Here is a 26,276-nt window from a genome sequence, read left to right on the forward strand (position 1 = left end):
CCCATATTTATGGAAGGGAAATGGGGAAAACGTTTTCGTTCTCCGTTTGACATTCGGCTACTATATGCATCTTTTTCTAACACATTGATATTACAGCTTAAGGTATCAACTTGCCAGCACTCTAATATATGTCCAAAATATATTTATTTACTGGTTAGCTATTTGAATGCGCAAGGTAAATTAGCTAGTATTTTGGAATGACTATATTCTTTATATATGCTTTTTATGTTTGTCTGTTTCGATTAATAAAAATATAGTGGTTCAATTCTAAATCTGTCCTTTAAGATATCCTACTATAATGTCAAATTTAGAATATTTTATCGCTTATTCTCATCTCTTAGTTACTGAAAGTACCTTTTTCCTGTTCCAACGATGTAAGTATTGGTTCCTTGCAATGTCATTGTGCCAGGGTTGCATCCTAGAATTCTTATGATCCTTGGAGATATTTTAGTTACTGCTGGTATGACTGCTGCCATTTTTACTTTGTGTCAATTCCGCGTATGACACTGACACCTTGATCACGAGGACACTCCAATTATCAGACTGTAAAATATTATATTATCAGAAAACAAATAAATGAAAGTATGCATGAGTTAGAGAATGAACAGAACCACAAATGTACTTGATATTTATCTTTACTGCTTTTCTCCGCTTCACGGAGAAATACAAAGAGCGTTTTTAATTTTCTCAGGCTTATGTGGATTATTCAATTTCAAAGTACTATCCATTACAATGTTGGTATAGATAGTTAAAATTTTTTATAAAACCAGCACTTGAACAAAATTACCAATCGAAAAACTTTGTAAATGTATTGGAAATCCCGTGAAATTTAGATAGGAGAAGAAAGGATCATGATATGTGAAATTGCATACGATAACCTTTTCGGAAATCCGATATTCCGAGATTGTCAAATTGGAAAAATAGATGAAAGAAACATATTTTTTATCAATCAGAATTCAAAAGTGTTTTTGAGCGGTCGTTCTCCTAACAGATATTGCTCTATTTTATTTCATATTCCTTGAAAAAATTGTTCTGATTCATTGCTCACATTGATGACACTTACACTTGATCTCATATATGACCAATTTTAATAAAAATTGCAGGAAGCTATTAATTTGCATTTGCAATGTAGGTATGAAAAAGGTTTCAACGAATTAGTTATATCCCACGGAATTTCAAAATAAAAATGGTATCTAAAAAACTAATGATGATTTAATAGTATGCTTGAACTTTTCCTATAAATCATGGATCGAAAGAATATTTGTATCAGTGAAATTGCTGTGGTGAAATGAAGGTTATAATTTTTATATCAATTTTTGGGGTGGCTTTCGCTAATCTTGTAGAAAATGGATTGGATAACAAGGAAAACCTAACAGCAGTGCAAGAAGTAGGTAAATCTTTACAAGTAACAAAGCAAATGGAAATTCAGCTATCATTTTTTTTTAAAGCAACAAAACTTTTTCGTTTTTTTTCTATTCGATTTTCGTATTTTGAAGAATAATAATAAACTGTGGAGTGGTAAAAAATAGTAGAAACACATCTACAATCAATTTTTTTTTTCAGGCGTTCATAAACCACGGAATAGACACAAAGTTGCCACATCTACCACCAAACAAACTCATCGTGCATTATGATACAGACACCAAAGTAAATTTGGGAACGGAATTGAGCTTTGATAAGGTTCTCAAAGCTCCAAATGTGATCTTTGAGGCGGAACCTGAAGCGCATTACACTCTGATTATGATCGACGTAGATTCCCCAACCAGGGAAAAACCGTTTTTCGGGGAACTACTGATTTGGAAAGTGGTGAACATCCCTGGATCGAAATTACAGAAAGGAGAGACTATTGCTGAGTATTCTGCGCACGCGCCTTGGAAAAAAGGTAGCTCGCACAGATATGTAGTACTTTTGTTCAAGCAACATCAGAAGCAGGTTTTCAGCGATAGATTCCAATCAGCCTTTCACAGTTTTCACCACAGAATAGGATTTTCATCAGTGAAATTCTCCATGAAGTACAGACTTGGCAGGCCTATCGCTGGGAATTTTTTCCAGTTGAAGCACGACGATAGTTTCAGAAATGAACTTTTAAGGCATCATCACTAAGCAATAGTAGTGACAATCTTATTTTCTATGTAGTTTGATTAGATTAAAATATACTGAATTGAAACGTATTGTTTTTATTTCATCATCAACATACAGGTAATCAATTGCCGAATAGTCTTTCAAGAAATTAAAATGGTATTAAAAATGTCGATGTGTTAGACATAACTAATTTTTTTTTATTATGAAGATATTGAGTAAAAATTTATTGGCATAAGCCTACTTTAAAAAACCCCAAAGCCCACAGGTGTCAAATTGCAAGAATATTGCTGCCAATTTATGACAACAAAAGGAAATTGTGCTACGTCTCAATTGTTTCATCAATATTTCTCGGGCGGTATGAAAAGTGTTGCCGTCCTGCTGATATCACTTGTTGTGGAGAATAATACCTTCCAACCGAGGCACAAAAAACAGGTTTTTCATGCAATAAACATTGGCCATTCATTATTACTGATTCATCATAAGGAATAAAAAAAACAAAGGAAATTCATGATATTGATAATCAATTTTCCCCATTGTAGTGAAGTGAAATATTTATATTTACGAATTCTGCTTCTTACAAACATTTAGCCCAATATTGAATCGAAGTTTAATCTTTCTCGATAATTCTAGCTATATGTGAATATTATCAACATTTTCCTCTCAAATACTGTATAATATGTTGTGAATAGCAATCACTCAATGTTGATAATTATTCAGCGTCATTTTTTTTTAACAATGTGTGGTAGTCACCTGCGTTCTATATTGGAATTGTTATCTTATCGTTATACTGTGGCGGCAATACTTTGATTAGGAACGAAGAGCATTTTCTGGATTATGTTAATTTGTCAGGTGTTATCGACTTCCTAGGAAAATTTTTGGGGATTTGGAATAATTCGAAAGAGTAAACTTTTTGATATAAAAAATCCTATAGTTTAATGATTCAAATTTAATCTTATCTCATTATTACATTAAAACATATCTACCTTCTACAGCACAAATAGAGGATTAACATCGGCTTTATAAATAAGAGAATTAAAATGGTAATTAGAAATAATCTCCACATTTTCTTGAAAGGCGGTGAATTCAAGAATAGAAAATTTAATTTATGGAAATCTCAATTGATTACTATCGGCAATTGGCAGAATAATAATTAAGATAAGAAATTCCCATCTGAGTATGTTTATATAACACTTTTTCTATCAATGATATTAATGAGGGTCATGTGAATCCTTGACATTCAATGCGAAAACAGGAAAATCATTATTATCTTGATTCCGTTTAGACAGGCAATTCTGCACTAGATACATCCAGAATGGTAATTGAAAATATAGTTATGGTAATTGTTATTAATCATGACTTTGTGGTATGCACCACACTTTGAATATAATTGTCTAAGAAGTTTATTAATTAAAAACATCGTTTACACTATTTTATTCTGGATTAAAATATCCTAAATTTCAGAACTGAAAAACTTTTAGGAGTAGAACTTTAATTTTTTTAATTTATTGCTTTTGAAATCTATGAATCGGATTAACAGACTGGAATTTAGGAACAAACATAGATGTACCTATTAGGTACTTCAAAAACACAATCGATAATTTGTATTTCAGAATAGCAATACGTAATTCAGAAAAAAAAAATTTCAGAAAACATAAATTGGAATTTGCCAATTTGGAATTCAGAATTAGTTACATATACTTCAGAATTACCTAATAAAAATGAATAGCCATATCTATGTATAATGTAATACCTGGGTTGCTTATTGTACAGGTACTGTTCTGAATTATATATTACATTATCTGAAATTGAATAAATAACCTCTGAAATACAATTTTGATTTTCTGAAATAAGTTTATTGTTTCTGAAATTCAATTCACTAAACTGTATTACAACTTCGATTTCCTGATTTCTAATTTTCTAATTTGAATTTCCATTTCGTTTTTCTAAAATTGAACTAACTATTCTGAAATCCAATTATTCTTTCCTGAATTATATTCTCCTATAATTTTTTTGATTTTCTGAACTATAATTGGAAAAGATGTGGAAATCTAAAAAAGTTTTTTTGGAGAGATCAATATCTCAGAAACTATTGATCAGACAAATAGAATTTGTCGCGAATGTCAATAAAGCAATCCCTTAAACTTCTATGTTCCATTAATCGAAATATGTCAGATAAAATATTTTCATTTGGTGACTTCACGTCAGTGTTCTTCTAAAATTTTTTCGAATCAAACAGTCTACCGCATTAAGATTAATTATTTACAACTCCAATATCACAAAACGATTAAAATTAGTTATCGGCCACAACCAAAAAAACATCCGTTACTTCGATCAATCTTAATAGCTGTCACGTTTTCTTCCCAATCAATGCATCAGCTACCTTGCAGGTGTTTGGAGATCTTTAGGCGAAGGCTACTTTAAGGTTAAAGCCCCTGAACTCAAGAAACCGCAATTTTTTTACGGTGTTCTTTTGAAGCGCAGAAAAATCTTTTGAACACAACAGGTGGTGGGATTTAAGAGCTGGTGCAAGCGCGTTATATAACGATAGTGAAAAGTTCGGACCAACAGAGTGAGTGCTAACTCATATCAAACAGGTGAACCACAACGATGAAAACATTGGTGTACTTCGCGGTTATCGCAGCCTACCTGATTTCGCTCAGTTATGCTGAGGAAGATGTTGAGAAGGTTAGTAACAATTCAACAATTCAATGAACTTTAGAATTGTAAAAAATTACACTTACATGATCGAAATGTAAGTTCGAAAATTTTTCGAATCATTTGTTTAATTTATTGTCCGTCTTACTACGAATGAGAATAACTTTGAGGTCAGAAAACAACGTAGGAATACCAATTCGAGATTTAATGTTCGATGACTAATGCATGTCTAGTTGTTGGTTGTTATTGTAAGATTTAATTTCCTTTATTTGGAATAATAAGTCGATAATGTTGTGTTTACAGACATAATTATTCAATTTTTTTTGGGCAATTTCCTGAATGGATTATTCATGCAATTTTAAAGTAAAATTTAGAAGCAACATAGTATGATCAAAATAAGGGAAAAAGTATATTCATATTTAATGTTAGTGGCGTTAGTGCTTTTTATATCATCGCATTTTCTATATCGTTTTTTTGGGTAATAAAGGGTTTTCCAATGAAAGGTTTCATTTTGATAGTGGATTTCAAGAGAAATCAACGAATATTTGTTTCATTGTAGAGAGGAAGCTATGCGATCAATGGTAGAAAACGATATAAGCCAAATGACCACCATGGCTATAGTTACATCACCATATCTTTTTCATGGAATTTTCTGTGAACAATTATGTAGTATATTTGCGGCTGTATGTCCTCGATAACTTCACGAATTCCATCTTTGAGTTTTTGAATCGTAGTGGAGCATTGCCATAGACCATATCTCTCACGTACCTCCAAGAAAAAATTCCAAAGGTGTTAAATCACCAAACCTCGGTGGCCAATTGTGATCACCTCTTCGAAGAATACCAAGGCCAGGAAATTTTTTCTTGAAAATAGCGATTGTTTCGTTGCTTATGTGGCACGTAGCGCCGTCTTGTTGAAATTAAATATCAACCACATGAATATCTTCCAATTCCGGCCATAAAAAAATGATTAATCATAGCCTACTTCCTAAGATCCACGAGAAATCGACAAACCTGAGTTTTCGTCAACACTACTGACTACTGTAGCAATATTCTCAATTGTTCTAAGCGACGCACACGGTTTCGATTCTTTACATCACTAACTTGTCCCAACAGTTTGAATTTTCCCCCAGTTTACTACGCAAAAGTGCTTTAGTTTTGCGAACTGTGACTCCAAACTTTGTATTTTTGTGGGAATTTCAAAAATTTCAATGTTGTTGAAGCGCGTATCGTTCCATTTTTAATAATGTCGTAATTTTTATTTGTCAAATTTAAAAAGTGACAGCTGCATAGAAAGCGGTTATTCAAAATAAAACCCCTTATTGGAAAATCGTTTAGAGTTAATGTCGAATTAATCTAGTTACCTCTAGATCATTCGATTTTTCGAATTCTTAAAACAAATTCGTTTCCTATTCTTCTTCTTTATTTTTGAGCTATCCCAAGATCTGGCCACCTCGGAGACCATGATCTAGTTCTACCATAGTAAAAAAAATTCTTGTTTTTTATACTATGGTACTACATACTTACTATCCATTTAAAAAAACCCATAAAATTGCAAAAGCCTGCCAATGCAAAAATTTGTTCGAAAATTTTATTCTGAGTAAAGAATATGGAATACGACTTTTGACGATTGAATTTTCTCACCAAAAAATTATTTATGTTATTTTTAGTTTAGCTTGCATTAATATTTTCAAAAAACTAATTTTTCCAAAAAATGAATTCACGTTTTTTATTGATTAATATTTTAAGAATCTAATATCACACACCGTATTGTGTAATAAATTCTATTTAAAAAAAAATTGTTTATACGATCACTTTTTTACACGTAGCGTACCTATACACTTCATTTATTCATACGATTCAGAATTCGCGAACAATACATTTCTAATGAAATCTTTATTAATTCAACAACACTTCCACATATCTGCGAATTGGAAACTTCAAACATACACAAAATATAAACTTACATCTGAAGATCAACTCGAAAAAAAAGTTGAACACAAAACACTATAAAAACGGTTAGGAGCTTCTTGAAGCAACACAGATTATGAAATGTGCAACTCACAAATTTGATTTTATATAAAATTCGAGACTATAGCCTAAATAAAAACATGACAGATCATCCGCGATCGCGAAGTCTATTGGCTGATCTCCGATAGCTCTTGGAATTAACAATCACACATGATAAGAAGCTAAAGGTCGATACACTAAAGGTCGCGTCTCGTTATAATCTTGGGCTGCATCTTGCGCGAAGCGAGCCACTATATCCGTATATTGTTTTGTGTCTTTTTCTAGTTTACAAAAAATCACGACCTGAAGATAGTGTCTTAACCGGATTGATCCGGTTGATATATGATTTTTGATATGGGTTTTGGTGCAGGCGCACTTCACCAGGATCACGAGTAGAGTTGGCGGTATTTTGAAATAGGAGATTATAAATTTAGCGAGGAAATCTTTCGAGAAAAATACTACCCTACAACAAGGTAGTATAAGCTATAGGCTTATCCAATGAAAATGCAGAACTACTAGGGATTCACCAAGCCAAGTAGCTTGACATTTTTACCAACTACTTTACTTGAATATCAAGCTTGTAAAAAAGTACATACTTGAGCTTGACTTGACTTTAGATATTTATTGCTTGACTTGATATCAAGCTACTTGATATGAGCTTGATATGCACGCGTCGCAGTCGCACGGCATATATTTCTGCGCGCTTAGACTAAATAAGGGGGTACCCCGAGCGCCGAGAGACTGAAGCATTCGCCAGTGTGACTTTATTAGTAGTTTTCTCACATTTTTATGAAATTTATTGGTAGATTTTGGTAGTTTCAAAATAGTTATTTATAATACAAGTGCAGAAGGCATTGAATGAGCCTTCTGTACGAGTATTATACATTATTTTCTCTAATTCATTGCATTTTCATTGAAATTAATGAAATATTTCCATAAATATATTTTAGTGATTTTTGCATTGAAAAATTTTGGTTGGCAGAACTGATTTCTTTAAGGCAAATTGATGAATTGACAGATAAAGCCGTAGCGGAAAGTTCGGAGTACCAACATAGAATAATAAAATATAACCATGAAAACTGTGCGTTTCTGATATATTCTCGCACGATTTTGTTCTACAAGATGTGGAAGAATGAACGGAATAACCACAGAATTAGAGAAATATCTTTCTCTAATTCTGTGGTTATTCCATTCATTCTTCCACATCGTGCGAGAATATATCAGAAACGTTATATTCATGGTTATATTTTATTATTATATGTTGGTACTCTGAACTTTCCGCCACGGCTTCATCTGTCAATTCATCAATTCGCCTTAAAGAAATCAGTTCTGCCAACCATCATTTTTCAATGCAAAAATCACTAAATGATATTTATGGAAATATTTCATTAATTTCAATTAAAATGCAATGAATTAGAGAAAATAATACTCGTACAGAAGGCTCATTCTACCACTCGTTCATTCAACAACTCGCCACTTCGTGGCTCGTTTTTGAATTTTGAACTCGTGGAAGAATATCAATGCCTTCTGCACTTGTTTTATAAATAACTATTCCAAGCTGGGCCAAAATGGCCAAGGATTTTTCATGAACACCAGAATCCTCAGCTCCTGTTGAAAGACAATTTTCCAGAGCTGTTCTTACAGTTACAAAAACTCGCAATGGGTTAAGCGACAAATCTATAAGATGCCTCATGTGTCTTAGATCCTGGATGGAAAATTATGAAATCAAATAAAGCCTGAAGGTTTCCCAATATTCAGAAAAAAAATGTTTCATTATTTTTTATTTCATGCTTTATGATTTATAGTGATTTAATTTATGTCTCTTTATCAAAAAAATTGAGCTTTGAAAAATTGTCTTTCTACAGGAGCTGAAGATGCTGGCGTTGTTAAAAATCCTTGGCTATTTTGGCCAAGTTTGGGACGATATTTCTCGAGTCTCCCAGTATTAATATAGCTGCTTCTCTTTACAGGCATTCAGCAGCAACGAAATCGACAAGGATGTTATAAAACCCTTACCCAAACAGAAACTCCAGATCCACTATCCAAAAACCAAACAGATAGTCAACCTTGGCAACGAGCTGACGCCCAAGAACGTAAGGGAAGTCCCAGAAGTCACCTACGAATCGGATCCCAAAGCCTTCTACACCCTATCCATGTCAGATCCAGACGCTCCGAGCAGGAAGAACCCAACTCATAGGGAATTCCAACATTGGTTGGTGGTGAATATTCCCGGTTCTGATTTATCCAAAGGGGAAGTATTGAACGAGTACGTGGGATCAGGGCCACCTAAGAACACCGGTCTTCACAGGTATATCTTCCTGCTGTTCAAACAGCCTGGTAAGGTCGACTTCAAGGAAACGAAGCACTCCAAGACCGATGGGAATAGAGGTAATTTTTCGGTGAAAAAATTCGCTGAAAAGTACAATTTGGGGAATGCAGTAGCTGGTAACTTTTTCCAAGCCCAGTATGATGATTCAGTTCCAGAATTACACAAGCAGTTTAAGGGTAGAGCTTAGATTAATGTCTAATGTGTTATCTTAATTTATTTTGATTGTTGAAGTAGGGCTGTAGTTGGATGGAGTTTCCAATTGTTGAGAAGAGCTATTAAGATGTTTAGTATCATATAACAAAATGTTCCATTTTTGTTCTGAATAAATGCAACATTATGCCTATTTTTTGTTTGTTTTTGACTTATGAATGTCGCTTCATAAGGTGGTTCATTATTCATTTCTTTAAAATGTCTCAAATCATCAACAAGGGGGTTTACTTAATGAAAAAACCCTGCCAATGGATGTGGCACTAATTTTCCTAATTTTTCCCCCTCAAAAAGTCAGCATTTCACAATACAGGGTGTCCCAATTTAAAAACACCAACTCTCCTCTATACAGGGTGATCTAATCATAACTAATCATAATTTTGTGCTGAAAATTTGCATGTTTGGTTTTAATACAATGATCTCTCTCCCTAAAATATGTTCATACTCTACAACTGCTGGTTAAAGCGGAAACAGACTACCACTTCCTTATTTTAAATGGCACACCCAGTTATTATTGAATTATCAGAAAGCTTAGTTGATGACAATTTCAGCAATTTGCCATAACTTGGGTAAAAACTCAACCGTTCATGAGTTAATGGGATTCTTATGGAAAAAATGTTGGCGACGAGGACTCACATTTTTTTAAATATTTCTAGAGAAATTTTTTTTTTGAGAAAAACTTTTTTTTATTTTCGATTCTGGGAAAACGTATATCATTATGAGACTGTTTGCGGTTTGAGCCAAAAATGTATAAAGTGTTAATCAGAAGATCATGAACCTGAACAACTCGAATTCTTCAAAACTGAAGATTCTCAAATTAGAACCTATTTTTTTTTATTGTTTTAGTCAATTCTACTTATAAAAACAAGGGTAGTTACTTGAGCAAACCCTTTAACTAAAATTGATACTTCTAGAGTTGTCGAGGAAGAACTTTAAATGAGGAAAAACCGCAATTTCTAACTGTTTGGAGTAGTCTGTGACTTCCGGAAAAAGAAAAAACTAAAATTCGATGTTTCTATAACGAAATTTGACATTTCATGAATGAATTGTAATCAATTATTTGTAATTAAAATTTTAATTGGTTTAAGGATTTCTCAACAATTCTAACGAACAATTAATCACAATTCATGACACATCAAATTTAGTTATCGAAACATCGAATTTGAATTTCTTTCTGTGTTTTCCGGGAGGTGGAAGGTGTATACAGCAGGGACCACCGAGTTGCCACTCGAATGATTTCATCAGTGATCCCAGGATGAACCACCGGAAACAGCCGAAAGAGGTCTCACTATAAAAATTGGTTGAGAACGCTTCACCAAAATAATATAATACTATAATATATACAAAACTTCAACTCATTTTTTTTTGCTTTCATAATTAATCGATTGTGCTGACTTCTGTATCGAATTTCATGCGAATTCTAGCTACATTATTTAAACAAACTCACAAGGATCTTAATAATTATGTAATAGATCTCTTCATATTTGACACTTCAGAATGAAGATCATCCCGAGACGGAATGAACTGAAAAGAGGAAATACAAATTGATAGACGAACCAATAACGATTTATATTTGTCGCATTATGAGATAACGGATCGAGTTGAAAGATAATAATAAAAAAACAAAAACAAAGACATGCTTTCGGTCACATTGTATCTTGCAATGCGACCTTGTGTTCTCCGTTACTGCTATGCTTCTGAAAACGTGATCAAATGGTCAAAGAGAGAACAGAGGATGAGATGATATTTCGTTATTTTTTTTAGAACAGGCTAATCATAAAAAGAATGTGAGGTTCAATAACAAAATAAGCGTTTACTAAGGTACTTAGTTTTGAAACTTTGAACCCGGTGTTATTTGTTAAACGAATTCCGATTAAAATTTTCAAAATTGTTCTACTCCTGCAGAATCTAGTCACAATGTTAGTATTTTGTGGGATTTTAAAATATACAATGTCTGTGGTGCCGTAACTCATTCGGTAAACATAGTAACATTAGAGACTTGATTTTTCAAGGTGAGTAGTCTGAATGCTATGTAATGGTTTCGAAGTTATGGTCACCCTAAATATCAGTTTTCCGATAACTCGAAAAATACTGATTTGATTGAATTAAAACTTCAATTGTGAAAGAACAACTAGAAACCTAGAAAAAATATTGTTTAGAATGAGTTTTGAAAAGTCTGAAGCTTTTGAGACACCACTTAACTGTGTAACAGTAGATATTGGGTGTCCAAGAATGCAATTGGAGCTTGAATGATATAGCGTTCAAAAGCTCCTTACTTCACTCCAACGCTTTCTTTGATTCTACGTGAAATATTGCATAAAACTTAAAATTTATATCTACTTGCAAAAAAAAACTCAGTGGAATATGAAATATAAGTCTTTTTTAATATTAAGTATATTCTTCTTCAACGTTCAATGTTCTTGGCTTGAAATTTTGTTAAAAATTGTTATTTCGTATAAACACCGAAAACCCCGAAAGCTTTCAATTATCATTTTATATCCAAAACCATATTTCCATTCAGATCAAAACTGCAATTTTCAAATTAACAGAAAAATATATTTTGCACGACCAAAAATTGTTAGTATAGGTATGAAATGAAATCAAAAATGAAATGTCTAGTGAGACTATAGTACCAACTAAAAACTTCTTGTTATTTCTAGAATCTTTTACAAATCTACTTGCTCCACTATTGCCATCAATGCACGGTGTTTCCGATGTGTCATTCTTATTGTAATTCAAATCATTTAATTGTTTGAGAATTGGTTTGGTTTGTAGTTCGAATTATATAACATTATGCAATACTATGCAAATTCGATAGTTTTTCTAAATCGAAGACAAAATTTCAAAAATCAAATCCTGAGTGTATTTCAAAAAATATAGGGTGTTCCAAGAGGTTTCATTTTGATATTGAAAAAAAAGAATATGATTTGAGAGAATGGATGTTCATTTAATTGTAGAGAGGAAGGTATGCCACTAACGATGGAAAAATATCAGCAAAATTTTTCACGTGGTCCCAAAAAAAAAGTTCTAGATCTAGAGATTCTTGATGGCCAATTTTGACCACATCTTCGAGAAATAACACTACCAGAAAACTTTTCAGCATAATTGTGATTGTTTCGTTGCTTGTGTGGCACGTAGCACCGTTTTGTTGAAAATAAATGTCACCCACATCAATATCTTCCAATTCCAGCCATAAAAAATTATTAACCATAACCAAAGCCTAATCCCCAAGATCGACTTTTTCTCGAGTAAAAATACGTATTCAATAAATTTCAATCTGCAATAGAATATCAACCATACCGAGATTTCTACAGCTGTTGAAAAAAACGCCTTGTGACTTATAACAAAGATTTCAACATCTTGTCCAAGACACAGTTTTATCCAACTCTAGGAAATGATTCACAATTACTTATAATCAAAGAAATTGTTGTTATTATCAGATGAAGGCTAGTCTCATGGCTCAGGAATGTGCTTAATGATGAGAGAGATTAAGTTTTCCCCATTTCAGTGAATGAAGTATGAGAATTATCGTCTGTACTTGTAATACTTGAAAAAAAGTGCGATAACACTGAATCGAATACAATACAATATTAATAATCTCTCGATACAGAAAAGAATTATCCAGTTTTTGCTGGATCCAAATTATCTGGAAAATTTCACACGCAAATCCACTTTTAAGTGTTCATGATTCAAGGAAACGGAAAATCGATTTCAATTGATATCTCGACAACAATTGGATGTACCCTATTGATTTTTTTCAAGTATGCTTGAAAATGGAATGAATATTATCTACAATGAAACGACAAATTAGAAATGTATAATTAAAAAATTATATCTTGAACTTTAGATGTTTCTACAGTTTTATTATTCAATCTTTGAAAACAAATATTTTATGTGGGTGTGTCTATTTTAGTTGAATGAATCCTTGATTCCTTTTGTTTTCCACAAAAAAGATATTTTTGAAAGAATTCAATAATAAATAACAGAATACAATACAAGGTGTTACCAAATAGGGTTTTAGAGGATGAATTTTTGTCAAAAATTAAAGAAATTCTATGGCCTTATATCGAAAATGTTTTTATTCTTGAAATTGCAGAGGGTTGAAGGAATGGAATTTTGAAGGCAAGTTAAAATAATTCAAAGGCTACTTTAAAATATAATTTCAATTTAGTTGTTTTTTTAAAGGTGTGAAACATACAACCCCCATTTCATTTTTCAATTTAAAAATGTGTTGAAAATAACATCACGCATGAACTGATCTTCTGTAAATGGAATTGCAAAAATCAGGATTTTTTCACGTTCTTTATCATTGTTATACATGAATCATGATCACAAAATACTATGGACTCCATGGTATGGATTCGTATGAAAATTGATTGTGAGAATTTTGTTTCACTATTGAAAACATATTTCATTTGCATACTTCTTACTTATAAATATCCACCAATCTGTTTTGTTTCTGAATTATTTAACACGAAATGGATTTTTCTTTAAAGTATCTTGAAAATAATTTCATTCAATTCGAAGCAGCGTAATTCACGATATTTGTGAATACTCTGAACTGTTTATCTATAATTTGGATATTTAAAATATGGATTACTCATCTTGTGAAAATTATGTTCAAAACAAATAGTATATAAATGAGTAAAAACATCCGCCTAATTGATATGAGTTTGATTAGCGATCATTATTAAATCACAAACATGAAAATTTAGTATAGTCTGATATGATTTAATACCTTGTTTTGAATACTTGAAATGCGACTTTTTAATGCCGAAATTTCATACCAAAATTATAATTTTCATCTTTCGAATGCAGAACAATTTTTTTGGTTCAATTGCAATTCCATCCTATTATTTGATCGGCATCCAACATGTCTGTCAAATAATATTCTGCAACTTGAAATCGATTCTTAAAGTTGGAAATTGGTTTTCCAATAAGAGGTTTCATTTTGAATGGTCCGCTATCTGTGCAGCTGTCATCTTTTGATATTTGACAATTAAAAACTACACCATTACTAAAAATGGAACGATAGATGCTTCAACAACGAATTGAAATTGTTAAAATTCGCTACAAAAATGGAAAAATGTGTTGAAATTAACACATTGTGTGAATAATAAGGTTGAATTATTAACACATAATTGTTTTTTGCACAGGGTATAAATTATTTATTATCTCTTAAATGTTGAAGCGGAAAGTTGATACCAAATGTATACACGAATACTATCATTATTCATTATCCATATCCATTATAAATTCGGCTCTCACTTGATTTGAATTCATTTGAAGTCGAAAAGAACTTAATTCCAACAAAATTATAATATAAGAATAGGAAATTAGTTTCGTCATTAAGGCTTTAACAGGTGGGTATTTATAAAGGGTGTTTTTTTCAGAGCTATAGAACTTTAAATTGCAATAAAACAACGATTGACATTTATTTATCCGCAAGATAATCTTGTGGCATTACATTTTAAATATGATTTCTGGCATATGACCGCCACGGCTGGCTCGGATGTAGTCCAACCTGGACGTCCAATTTTCGATGACTTTTTCCAACATTTGTGGCCGTATATCGGCAATAACACGGCGAATGTTGTCTTCCAAATGGTCAAGGGTTTGTGGCTTATCCGCATAGACCAATGACTTTACATAGCCCCACAGAAAGTAGTCTAGCGGTGTTAAATCACAAGATCTTGGATGCCAATTCACAGGTCCAAAACGTGAAATTAGGCGGTCACCAAACGTGTCTTTCAATAAATCGATCGTGGCACGAGTTGTGTGACATGTTGGGCCGTCTTGTTGGAACCACAGCTCCTGGACATCATGGTTGTTCAATTCAGGAATGAAAAAGTTAGTAATCATGGCTCTATACCGATCACCATTGACTGTAACGTTCTGGCCATCATCATTTTTGAAGAAGTACGGACCAATGATTCCACCAGCCCATAAAGCGCACCAAACAGTCAGTTTTTCTGGATGTAACGGTGTTTCGACATACACTTGAGGATTAGCTTCACTCCAAATGCGGCAGTTTTGTTTGTTGACATAGCCATTCAACCAGAAGTGCGTCCATTTTATTTTGTTTAGCGATGAACGCTAAACAAAATGCGCGATACGTATTCCGCACAGAACCATTATTTTCGAAATGAAATTGCACTATTTGCAAGCGTTGTTCAGGCGTGAATCTATGCATGATGAATTGCCAAACCAAACTGAGAATAAATCACTTGACAGCTGTTAAATCGGTCGCCATATTGAACAGTAATGCCAACTTAAAGTTATATACCTCGAAAAAAAACACCCTTTATTACAACTCATAACCAACAAGGAATTGCACCTAAACTATACTTACTAATAAAGATACAAACAGGCAATTGATATTGAAAAGAGATATAATAAAATTATTTCATTGAATTTTTTCGATGTTTTGTTAATTATTGCTATTAACGACGTAAGCAAATCCATGCAAAGATCATGCAAAAAAATTCCAGGATTCCTTGAAGGAATTAACCTAATTTATATACCTTATATATAGATTATATTATAGATATGCTTTACTGCAACAAAAATCCTGACCACAATTCTATTAATGCGCAGTAATGATAAAATGATTGTTCCAATTGTAAATAATGAACCTTCAATTGAGATATGCATTTTTTTCTACTAAGAAAATCTGATTACACGTCCCAGATAAACCAGATTGTTCAGTTGACGTCCTTCTTAAAATAAGTCGTTCATAAAAATGTTTTCATTCTATGATAAATTTAGTTTTTATTTACAAACTCTTTGTTCGATATTGAGATTGAATGGTCACTAACAATATGCGTGACTTTCAATAATGCGTACCTAATATCCAGTTTCTTCGAAAAAACACATGTTTCAATTTTATGATTGTACCTATATAATTGTAATCGGTATATTCAGAACAGATAACCTAGATTTCAAATCAAACTCGTCATACTTACATACTGACAGAATTTTAGGTAATTTGAGACAGTTTTTCAATAGTCAAATGGTGAAAAAAATTTTTGAAGGAAATAATTATATTCCAAACTAAAAATCATTTTTTAAATGCTCGTTCAATTTGTTAAGAAAAATCTTTGCCTTTCTTTGATATTTATTCAAAAAATAAAAAATCTTATTAGGCCAATTGAAAAGTTCCCGGTCTGATGCACAGCTGGCGGGGCTAGTATTAAATCCATATGATTTTTAGTTAGTACCAACCTTCAAACGATACGTGTCAAAATTTGACATCAGTATGACAATTAGTTCGTGAGATATTGAGTTATGAGTGTATATACTTTTGTTATTTGAAAAAAGATAGAAAATAAAGAATTTCGTGTGCTGATAAAATAATGCTTTTTGAAGGGAAAGAATACAGTTGAAGCAGAATCTTGGCTTGATGAAGAGTTTCCGGGGTTTGCACCAGGAAAATCAACCATCATTGATTGGTATGCTAAGTTTGAACGTGGTGAAATGAGCACCAAAGACGGCAAACGCAGTGGACGCCCAAAAGAGGATGTCGCCGACGAAAAAATCAAAAAAGTTCACAAAATAATTTTGAATGACCGTAAAGTGAAGTTGATCGAGATAGCAGACATTCAGTGACGGCTCGTCAGGGTCGGCAGGGTCGGCCGGGCCGACCCAAAAATTATCGGGAAATAGAAAATAATTCTAGCTATTCAATTCATTCAAACTCAATCGGAGTTATCGATTTCGATATCCAAATTCCCTCGGTAATGAATATTTCCACTCAGAACAGGAAAATATAACTTATACCGGCCAATATTTTCTTTCGGACCCACCTAATATTCGATTTCCAAAGCATCCAGCGTTGTTATTCCCTTTCATAAATTGTAACAAACCACAATCGTAAATGGTTACTTTTCGTAACATCACCCCAAACAAGTTATTCCAGAATTGTACGTAACACCGTAACATTAGGTCTGAAATGTAACACAAATGTTACAATTATACAATTGCAACTCCTGGAATGTCACTGAAAGCATCTCATCACGTTAGGTCGGCCAAGAGCCGATGGCGGAACCAGCGCTACCGAGAGCGCTACGTAAAGGAAAAGATACTACGACATACGCCCAGAATACGACCACTCAGTAGAACGGCACAACAACTCGATGTTAGGTCGCTTCCCAATACACAGGGTCGGCTGGCCGGTTATCCTATTGCAGAGCGTCAAGCAGCAACGTTTTTCACTAAATCAAGTAAACGCACTAATATTCTAGACGAAATTTGCAAAAAAAGATTACCCTCTAGCTCGGAAACTTGTTGGAATTTCAAATCTCGCGCTGTAAAAACAATATTCGATAAGAGAGAAGAATTAATTGAAGTATTTGATCATATCAACGACAATTTAGATGAATGGGATGATATTACAATACGTGAAGCTACCGGTCTGAAGAAAATGTTGAATGATTTCGAATTTTTGTTCATTCTCCACTCTTTTAATTTGATTTTTACATACACAGATCCCGTTTTTTCTATAATCCAGCATAAGTTATCAGATATAACTTATTGCAACGCCAGAATCACTTCTTTATCATCGACTCTGAAAAAATTTCGCACAGAAGATGAGTATTTCATTCGCTTATATTCAGAAGTAGAAAAACTCCCAGAAGTAATGCCACCGAGTGCTAGACGTCGAAAACGTAAAATAGATTCCGAAATTCAGCTCACGGATAATTCCTCAATGAAACGGCTTTTTTGTGAAATTCTGGATTTAATTATAACTCAAATTGAAATAAGGTTTAAAGACATTTCATCACTTCATTTTTTGGAACTAATGAATTTTAATAAATTTGATATATACGTTCGTAATTTTCCGGAAATACCTTTCAAATCTTTGATCGATAATTACAGAAACTTTTTCGATAAGGATAAACTCAAACGTGAATTACAAATTTTGTACTCGGACAATGCTATCTTCGGCAATTCAAATACGCTGAATGGTATTACGGAATTCATTTTCTCAAATAAATTTGTTTCCGATGTGTGGCCGACCCACATCTCGAGGGCACGAGCCGTCACTGCAGACATTGTAAAGATATCATCCAAACGTGTACATCATATCATTCACGAATATTTTTACATGAGAAAGCTGTTTGAAAAATGGGTGCCGCGCGAGCTCACAATCGATCAAAAGCAATAACGTGTTAATGATTCTGAGCAGCGTTTGAAGCTGTTTAAGTTCAATAAACCTGAATTTTTGCGTCGATATGTGACGATGGATGAAACATAGCTCCATCATTTCACTCCGGAGTCCAATCAACAGTCAGCTGAGTGGACTGCACACGATATGAACCGAATCCAAAACGAGGAAGAACACAACAGTCAGCTGGCAAGGTTGTGACATCAGTATTTTGGGATGCGCAAGGTATAATATTCATTGATTACCCCCCAAAAGGGTCCCATTTGAAGGAAAAAAAGGTGCTGTTTCATCAAGACAACGCGCCGTGTCACAAATCAATGAAAACAATGGCAAAATTGCATGAATTGAGCTACGAATTGCATCTGCATCCACCGTATTCGCCAGATCTGGCCCCCAGCGACTTTTTCCTGTTCTTAGACCACAAAAGAATGCTCGCTGTAAAGAAATTTAGCGCCAATGAAGAAGTAATCGCTGAAACTGAGGCCTATTTTGAAACGAAAGACAAATCATACTACAAAAATGGTATCGAAAAGTTGGAAGATCGCTATAATCGCTGTATCGCCCTCGATGGCAACTATGTTGAATAATAAAATCGAATTTTGCCAAAAAATGTGTTTTACTATGGTAGACCGAGGACTTTTCAATTGGCCTGTTAGCTCTCTGTTCGAGGAACGAGTGCATAAAAACAAATGTACACCGTGAAATTGAAACTGTGGCAGACTGCGCCTTAATTATTTTCACGAAGTTTTCATTTAATCGTTGAAAAACATTTTCCATAAAAATTTAAACCCAAATTGAACTCCAGGAAATGAGATAGCCCGTTTTTGAGATTATTCCAGCGAATCCGATTAATGTATAGATAGGCGCCAACTTCCACAAAATGCATTGCACAATAATTCGTATCAGTGAACGGTTTGGTTGTTGAATTTTGTCCAGATGAAAATCTAATCTAAGGAAAAAATTGATTATCAATAAGTTGCCTGTTCCGATATTAATGAATTTAACAATGTGAATTTTAAAATATGGAAATGGCGATAAAGTCAAGGTTTATTTTCAATAATAATTATCGTAAACAGTCCTTGATTTCTGAGATACGCGATGCATCGTAAATCGAAGAAAGTGAGGGAAAACTTCAAGTTCATTGAAGGTTAGCGAAAGATAAATAAATCTGGGAATTTCATATTACTCGTTCTCGGAGATGAAAGAGAAAAATGTGAGTTATTATTCATAGTTCAAGAGAGAAATTTCCACTTAAATTTAGGAGAAATTTCCGCTTAAATTCAAGAGGAGAACAATTAAAAAAAATCTGAATAGCAGATAGAGATTGATAAGTATAACAAGTTTCAAAAAATGAATTTTTTCCGGCATAAAATTCGAAAATTACCGACATTGTAACAAAATGCTAAAGCAATCGGTTGGAAGAAAAAAAGCTTAAGATCCTACCTTTTACTTAATTAAAAAATCTATCACAAAAATACCTGAAAAATAAAGAATGCCTATTCTTGAAAAGCAAATCTTATGCTAGAAAAATACATACAGGGTGGCCATTTGAAAACGAAACAGACGAGATTATAGAGCAAGAGCCCGTGAGTGCCAGACCTTCGGATTTTCATAAAAGCTGAAAATTTTTCTATGTGTGTCCCTAGTACAGGTAAGAATGATCCCCACCCATGAAGCTGAGGCAGCGGTGGCTTTGGCAGGTAACAGGTAACAAAGGTGTATAAAATTCCATCTCAAATTTATCATAAAATAAAACTTAATTTTTTTATATTTGATTCATAATAATATCAAAACTCGCGTCGCTCATTGCCAGACAGTTAGTATGGTTGCAACCCTCTGCCGGACACCCTTAAACTATTATAATTTATAATTATACTTACGTTATATTATAAAATCTCAATTTTATATATAATTTTTTGGGGGCCTATTAATCTATGTTTACATGATAGCCGGACAGTTTCGACGGTTCTATCATCTTGCTAGACGCATTCAAAGTGAGCATTAGTTCGGGGAGCAAGGAGCGTATACAGTAACTAGTGCGAGTGAGACAGAGCGCTTGGTCTATTGCGGCCCTTTACTGCGCATCAGCTGTTGTTTATTGTAACTATCTGGTGAACGGCTATGCTCATAATAAATGTATTATTTTTCTGTGCAGTTTATAAAATAAATGTGATCAGTTGTAATAAAGTGCTATCATGAGTGACGAAAAAATAGTTTGCTTTGTTTGTAAGAAAAGTGATGAACACATAATATTATTTTCTGAAGAAACTTTAAAAAAATGCCAGACTATTCTTAAATTACGAAAAATACATAAGCTAAAATACAGAGACATTACTTTACCTAGTGAATACACCGAGAGTGGTTATCACAGAGTATGTTACAAGGTATTTACAGGTCTTATGAAAAAATATTTCACCTCTCAACCATTAAGTGCTGAAAAACAAAAAGGAAAAAAACAAGAGAGTTGTGTAATTACAAGCAACTCATCTTCAACCTTGTCGTCGATACGAGATTTGAGTTCCGAACTACCTGATCTACAATCTTCGTCAACAGAATCTTCATCTCAACTAATTTTACTATCCCAGTCCACAGAAACACAACCTTCGACATCTGAAAATGAATCTCATTTACAGTCTGTACCCTCAGAATCTCCCACGACATCTCAGCCAGCTCCAATTTGTGAATCAATAGGTCTACAATCTGCAACTCTTCGAGATATTGCTGACGTTTTCGAACCAGAAGTTATTGATAATAATTTTGTAACTCAAGATGTTAATATTTCGACTGATAATATTGCTGGTAAAAATGATAATGAAGTTGTTTGTATATTTTGTAATAAAAAGAAGAAAAAAGTGCGATCGAGAATGATTCTGCTTCATGCAGCTGATGTTCAGCAATTTAAAGATAGTGTCAAACCTAATATTGAAAGTCATGAAGAGTTTACAGATTTTTCTAATAAATTGGATAATTTTTCTGGCTCAAAAATCTATTATCATACTGAATGCCGAGTTGATTTTAATAATAAGTTATCTTCATTAAAAGCAACGCCTAGCAAAACGGAGTGGCATTATCACCGGGAGTATCATCAAACAGTTTTTAACGAAATTAGTACAATCATTAAAGAAGATGTGATTAAAAAAGGGCGGTGTTTTTTATTAGTGTATTTACATGAATCATATATCGATTTATTAGAAAAAATTTTTCAAGAAAATTCTATTCAAATGACAGCTACTTTCACAGCACACCACCTTGAAGAAAAAATTTTAAAAGTATTCTCTAAGGATATAAAATTCTTTACTGTTCGTAATAAAAAAATACTAGCTCCAAAATATCTAGAAGCCATCGATGATTCAGTACTGGATAATTTACAACAAGAAAACATTTTACAAAAATCTGCATTGATTCTGAGAAAAATAATACTCCAAATAGAAAAAAAAAAATTATCAACAAAAAATATAACATCACAGCATTTAATATCCGGAGAAGTTTCAATACCAGAAGAATTATCAGACTTTTATTCTACCCTTCTTGGTGGATGTAACCAAAAACGAAAGACTGGCCAAAAATGTTCTCGTCTAGTTCGTTCTTATTGTCAAGATGTTATTTTCGGAGTTCATGATGGTCGAGTTAAAACGTCAAAGCATATCATGTTAGGTATGACTCTAAAAAGCTTAACAAGCAGCAGAAAAATAATTGACATTATAAACAGATATGGACACTGTATTAGTTATCAAGGCGTTGAAGAATTAGAAACTGAAACTACATTTACATCAATGAAAAAGTCTAGCTTATGTCCAGAAAAAATAAAAAAAAAACCAGAGCTTTTTACTGGTGTGGCATACGATAATTTTGATCGTTTTGTTGAAACTTCTAGTGGTAAGGATACTTTACACGACACAGTCGGAATAATATACCAAAATATCGATGCAGATACAACTGACGAGCCTGAAATGTCCGAAGTTTCAAGTGAAAATACTTCGCCGAATAAAAAAAGAAGAAGAAGAACATTTGATGAAATAAATATAGATGAAATGCCATACCCTAAGAAACCCAAAATGACAAGTGAGTTACAATTATCAGTCGATGATATAGAATGTATAGACTCTCAAATAAACACGGAAATTGACAACATATGGATGATTAGTCACGCTTTAGAATTACCTGATGTACCTATGTGGGTTGGTTTCAATAGTCAGATTGATGATCAGGATAGTCCACAACAACATATATCTTACTTGACGCCGATAAATGCATCTCCAACCAGTACACCAATCGTATTAGAAACTATGAAACAAAGCCAAAAAATAGCTGAAGATTTACAGCAACCCTACATACAGGTAACCTACGATCTAGCTATAGCTAAAGTAGCGTTACAAATACAAGCTACAGAAAAACCAACATTTGATAATTTATTCATTCATTTAGGACCATTTCATATAATGATGGCTTACTTCAAAGCTATCGGTAAAGTAATTAATGATTGTGGGTTGACTACTGTAATGGTTGAGAGTAATTTGCTGGCAAACGGTTCAGTTAATGGGTTTTTAGAGGGAAAACACTTTAATCGCTGCAAAAGATTGCATCCTTTAGTAGCATTAGGACTAGAAATACTACATTTTAAATCATTTTTACAAAATGATAACATTACCTTAACTGAGGATATAATAGATGAAGTTAAAAGACTCCAAAATTGCAAAATTTCTTTGTTTGAAATTGAAAATGATGGCCTTAAAGAGCTGATAAATAACTACGGTATCTACAAACAACAAACCCTTAACGGGGAGCATGGTAAAACGTCACAATTTTATCTAATTTATATAAATCTTATACATCATTACTTGGACTTGTCTCGAAGTATTCGTGCTGGAAATTTTCAACTCTTTAAATCAGTGTTACCTAAAATTACAAGCATTTTTTTTATATTGAATCAACAAAACTATGCTAGGTGGAGCGTCAAATATTATGATAATCTACTGCAAGTTGACAAAACTCATCCTGATTTGTATGAAGGATTCCTAAAAGGCTGTTTTGGAATTAAAAGAACTACCAAGCCATTTTCAAGACAACCTATTGACCTGGTTCTAGAGCAAACTATAAATGCAGAAGCTGCAAGAAGGCTGACAGGTGTTATACACTTCACTAACTCAATTTCGGCGCGACAACGGTGGGCTCGAAACCATGATGTGAGATCTACAATTATAAGTCAAGTTTATCTTGAACTTGGACTACAAAAACATCAAGATATTTCAGCAGATTTGAATCCCCATAATATCAGGAAAAACGCCAAACAATTACAACAATTTGTCGCAACTTTCGATCAATTTATCAATCCTTTCAGTTTAGAAGTTCCCAAAGACCAATTAGTAAATATTTCATCAGGAAAGTCCGCATCACTGCCAGTAGAAGAATTTCTATTAAATTTAGAAGCTAACGGCGATAGCCTTCGAAAAACATTCATTTCTGAATGCCAATCTGATATTACGCGATTTGAAAAAGCTATTAAAAAAAAATCTATTAATAATTTTTCTAAAGATTATGAAAAAAAAAAAATTAAAGTCGGTGGACAAATTCAAGAAGTTAAAATTCAAAGGGATTTATTTGGACGTATGCTGGGAATCTCAATGGATTACAGCATTGACATTTCAAAAATCTTATCCTACCCGATTACTTCAGTACCGTTGTCAATGTGTCATTTGGATGGGACCGTTTGCAAGACCGATAAATCTGCTTTGATGAAATGTTTAGAGAAAGAGGCCGAGCATGAACAGCCATCTCAAATTGATATTCTAATAATTGACGGTTTTTTTTTGTTACATACAATGAAAAATGTTCCTAGAAAATTCGGAGACATTTCTAAAAAAATGTTGCAGATGGTAACTCAATTAAAAGCGTCAAGAATTGATGTCGTTTTCGACCAGTATTTTACCCCATCGATAAAAGGATACGAACGTTCTCTGCGATTTGAATCTGCACAATTGGAGTATACTATTGCTGGTCCTGAACAAGTCCGTCCTAGTGACTTTGTCAAAGAATTAAAAAATTCTAATTTTAAAGAAGCTCTAGTTGATTTTTTTATTTTACACTGGGCTTCTGACGAAATGGCGCCGTTTATTGGCAATAAAATGATACATATAAATTTCAGAAAATGTCATTCGTTTACTGTTAATGAGGCCAAAAAAGTGATGTCAGGTGTAAATGAGGAATTGTCTTGCCCAGAGCATGAAGAAGCAGACACCAAAATAGTGTACCACGCGTGTAAAATTAACCATGAAGCAAACATTGTGATTCGAACTGTTGACACCGATGTTGCTGCTATAATGCTAAGTCACATGCATCGTCTTAATGATGGATCACATGTTTGGATGCTTACAGGAGCTGGAAATAATTTAAGATATGTGGACCTAACTAATATACACGCCAAATTAGGAGAATCTATTTGCAGAAGTTTACCTGGACTACACGCTTTCACAGGATGTGATTACAATCCTGCATTTTACAGAAAAGCAAAATTAAAACCGTTTAAATTGTTAAAAAAATATGTAGAGTTTCAACAAGCATTCATGAAGTTTGGTGACAGCAAAATCATCGAAAATAACAATGAACAAGTATTAATCTTCGATATAATTCAAAGTTTTGTATGCTATCTATACAATATGAATGATATCAATGATGTTGATGCTGCTAGGCTACAAATGTTTATTAATTCGTATACAGTATCTGATGTGAACGAAGCTTTTAATCGAAAAAAGTTGCAAAATTTCGATGCTAGCTGTTTACCACCTTGCAAAAGTGAGCTATGGCAGCAATTTTTGCGAGCGAATTACATATGTAGCATATGGAACAACGCTCACTTACAAAAGCCAACAGCATATAAACCAGTAAATAATGGTTGGATACTGGAAAATGACCACTACTATTTTAAATGGTTTGAAGGAGATCAATTACCGACTTATGTCAGCGAATCTCTAAAAACAGTTCCAGGTATTTGATAATTATGTTAAATTATTATACATTAATTTTGGACTATTTGTAATTAAATTAACTTGGTTTTTTTACTATTGCAGAAAACAATGAAGAAGGCGATATTGAAGACGATCAATCCACAGAATGGAATAATAGTGACGAGGAATATGGATGTATTGACGACGACGATGAAAATGATGAAAATGTTTAAAGATTTTATTAAAATAAATATATTTTTCTGTAACTTTTTTATTTTAAAAAAAATTTGCCCTTTGATATAATAAACAATAAAATTTGATTTACTTTATTTAATTTCATTCATTTAATTCATTGGCTTTACAATTTTGATAGAATTGAAAATAATAAACTTCGTAAAAATGAAAAATAATATAAATAAAATTATTAGAGTTTCGATATGATTGGAGTTGTATTAGAACAATTTTACTGAGTACTGTTTTAAATATTTGTTATTCAAACTGTAAAAATTTATTTAATGAAATTTCTTGACTAAGAAAAAAATAAGCTGCACAATTTGAACTTGATAACAGTGGATGCGCAGTGAAGGACCGCAATAGACCAAGCACTCTGTCTCACTCGCACTAGTTACTGTATACGTTCCTTGCTCCCCGAACTACTGCTCACTTTGAATGCGTCTAGCAAGATGATAGAACCGTCGAAACTGTCCGGCTATCATGTAAACATAGATTAATAGGCCCCCAAAAAATTATATATAAAATTGAGATTTTATAATATAACGTAAGTATAATTATAAATTATAATAGTTTAAGGGTGTCCGGCAGAGGGTTGCAACCATACTAACTGTCTGGCAATGAGCAACGCGAGTTTTGATATTATTATGAATCAA

At 33.1% G+C, this 26,276-nt stretch overlaps 4 protein-coding genes across 5 annotated transcripts in view; 3 read left to right on the plus strand and 1 right to left on the minus strand.

Moving 5' to 3' along the window:
* LOC123679277 (endoribonuclease LACTB2) overlaps positions 1–26,276 on the minus strand; it is a 34,854-nt gene that overhangs the window by 1,310 nt on the left and 7,268 nt on the right. Inside the window, exons 1-2 of one of the 2 annotated variants that reach the window (XM_045616782.1) lie at positions 6,704–6,965; positions 355–543 (exon numbers count right to left, since the gene is read on the minus strand). In XM_045616782.1, the coding sequence (XP_045472738.1) occupies positions 355–476 (122 nt within the window). In that variant the 5' untranslated portion in view covers positions 477–543; positions 6,704–6,965. Of the gene's footprint in view, positions 1–354; positions 544–6,703; positions 6,966–26,276 lie in introns of those variants that run through there. The other variant, XM_045616784.1, reaches the window with a different exon arrangement.
* LOC123679282 (protein D2-like) lies at positions 1,003–2,167 on the plus strand. Its single transcript, XM_045616789.1, has 2 exons — positions 1,003–1,387; positions 1,564–2,167. Exons 1-2 carry the CDS (start codon positions 1,289–1,291, stop codon positions 2,101–2,103), a joined length of 639 nt encoding a protein of 212 aa, XP_045472745.1. The 5' UTR covers positions 1,003–1,288; the 3' UTR covers positions 2,104–2,167.
* On the plus strand, positions 4,248–9,418 carry LOC123679284 (protein D2-like). Its single transcript, XM_045616792.1, has 2 exons — positions 4,248–4,767; positions 8,717–9,418. Exons 1-2 carry the CDS (start codon positions 4,690–4,692, stop codon positions 9,260–9,262), a joined length of 624 nt encoding a protein of 207 aa, XP_045472748.1. The 5' UTR covers positions 4,248–4,689; the 3' UTR covers positions 9,263–9,418.
* LOC123679242 lies at positions 22,003–25,655 on the plus strand. The gene is made up of 2 exons (XM_045616724.1): positions 22,003–25,429; positions 25,513–25,655. The coding sequence occupies exons 1-2, from the start codon at positions 22,096–22,098 to the stop codon at positions 25,620–25,622; spliced, it is 3,444 nt and encodes a 1,147-aa protein (XP_045472680.1). The 5' UTR covers positions 22,003–22,095; the 3' UTR covers positions 25,623–25,655.

Source organism: Harmonia axyridis, chromosome 4 (genome assembly GCF_914767665.1).
Source record: "Harmonia axyridis chromosome 4, icHarAxyr1.1, whole genome shotgun sequence".
NCBI lineage: Eukaryota > Metazoa > Arthropoda > Insecta > Coleoptera > Coccinellidae > Harmonia > Harmonia axyridis.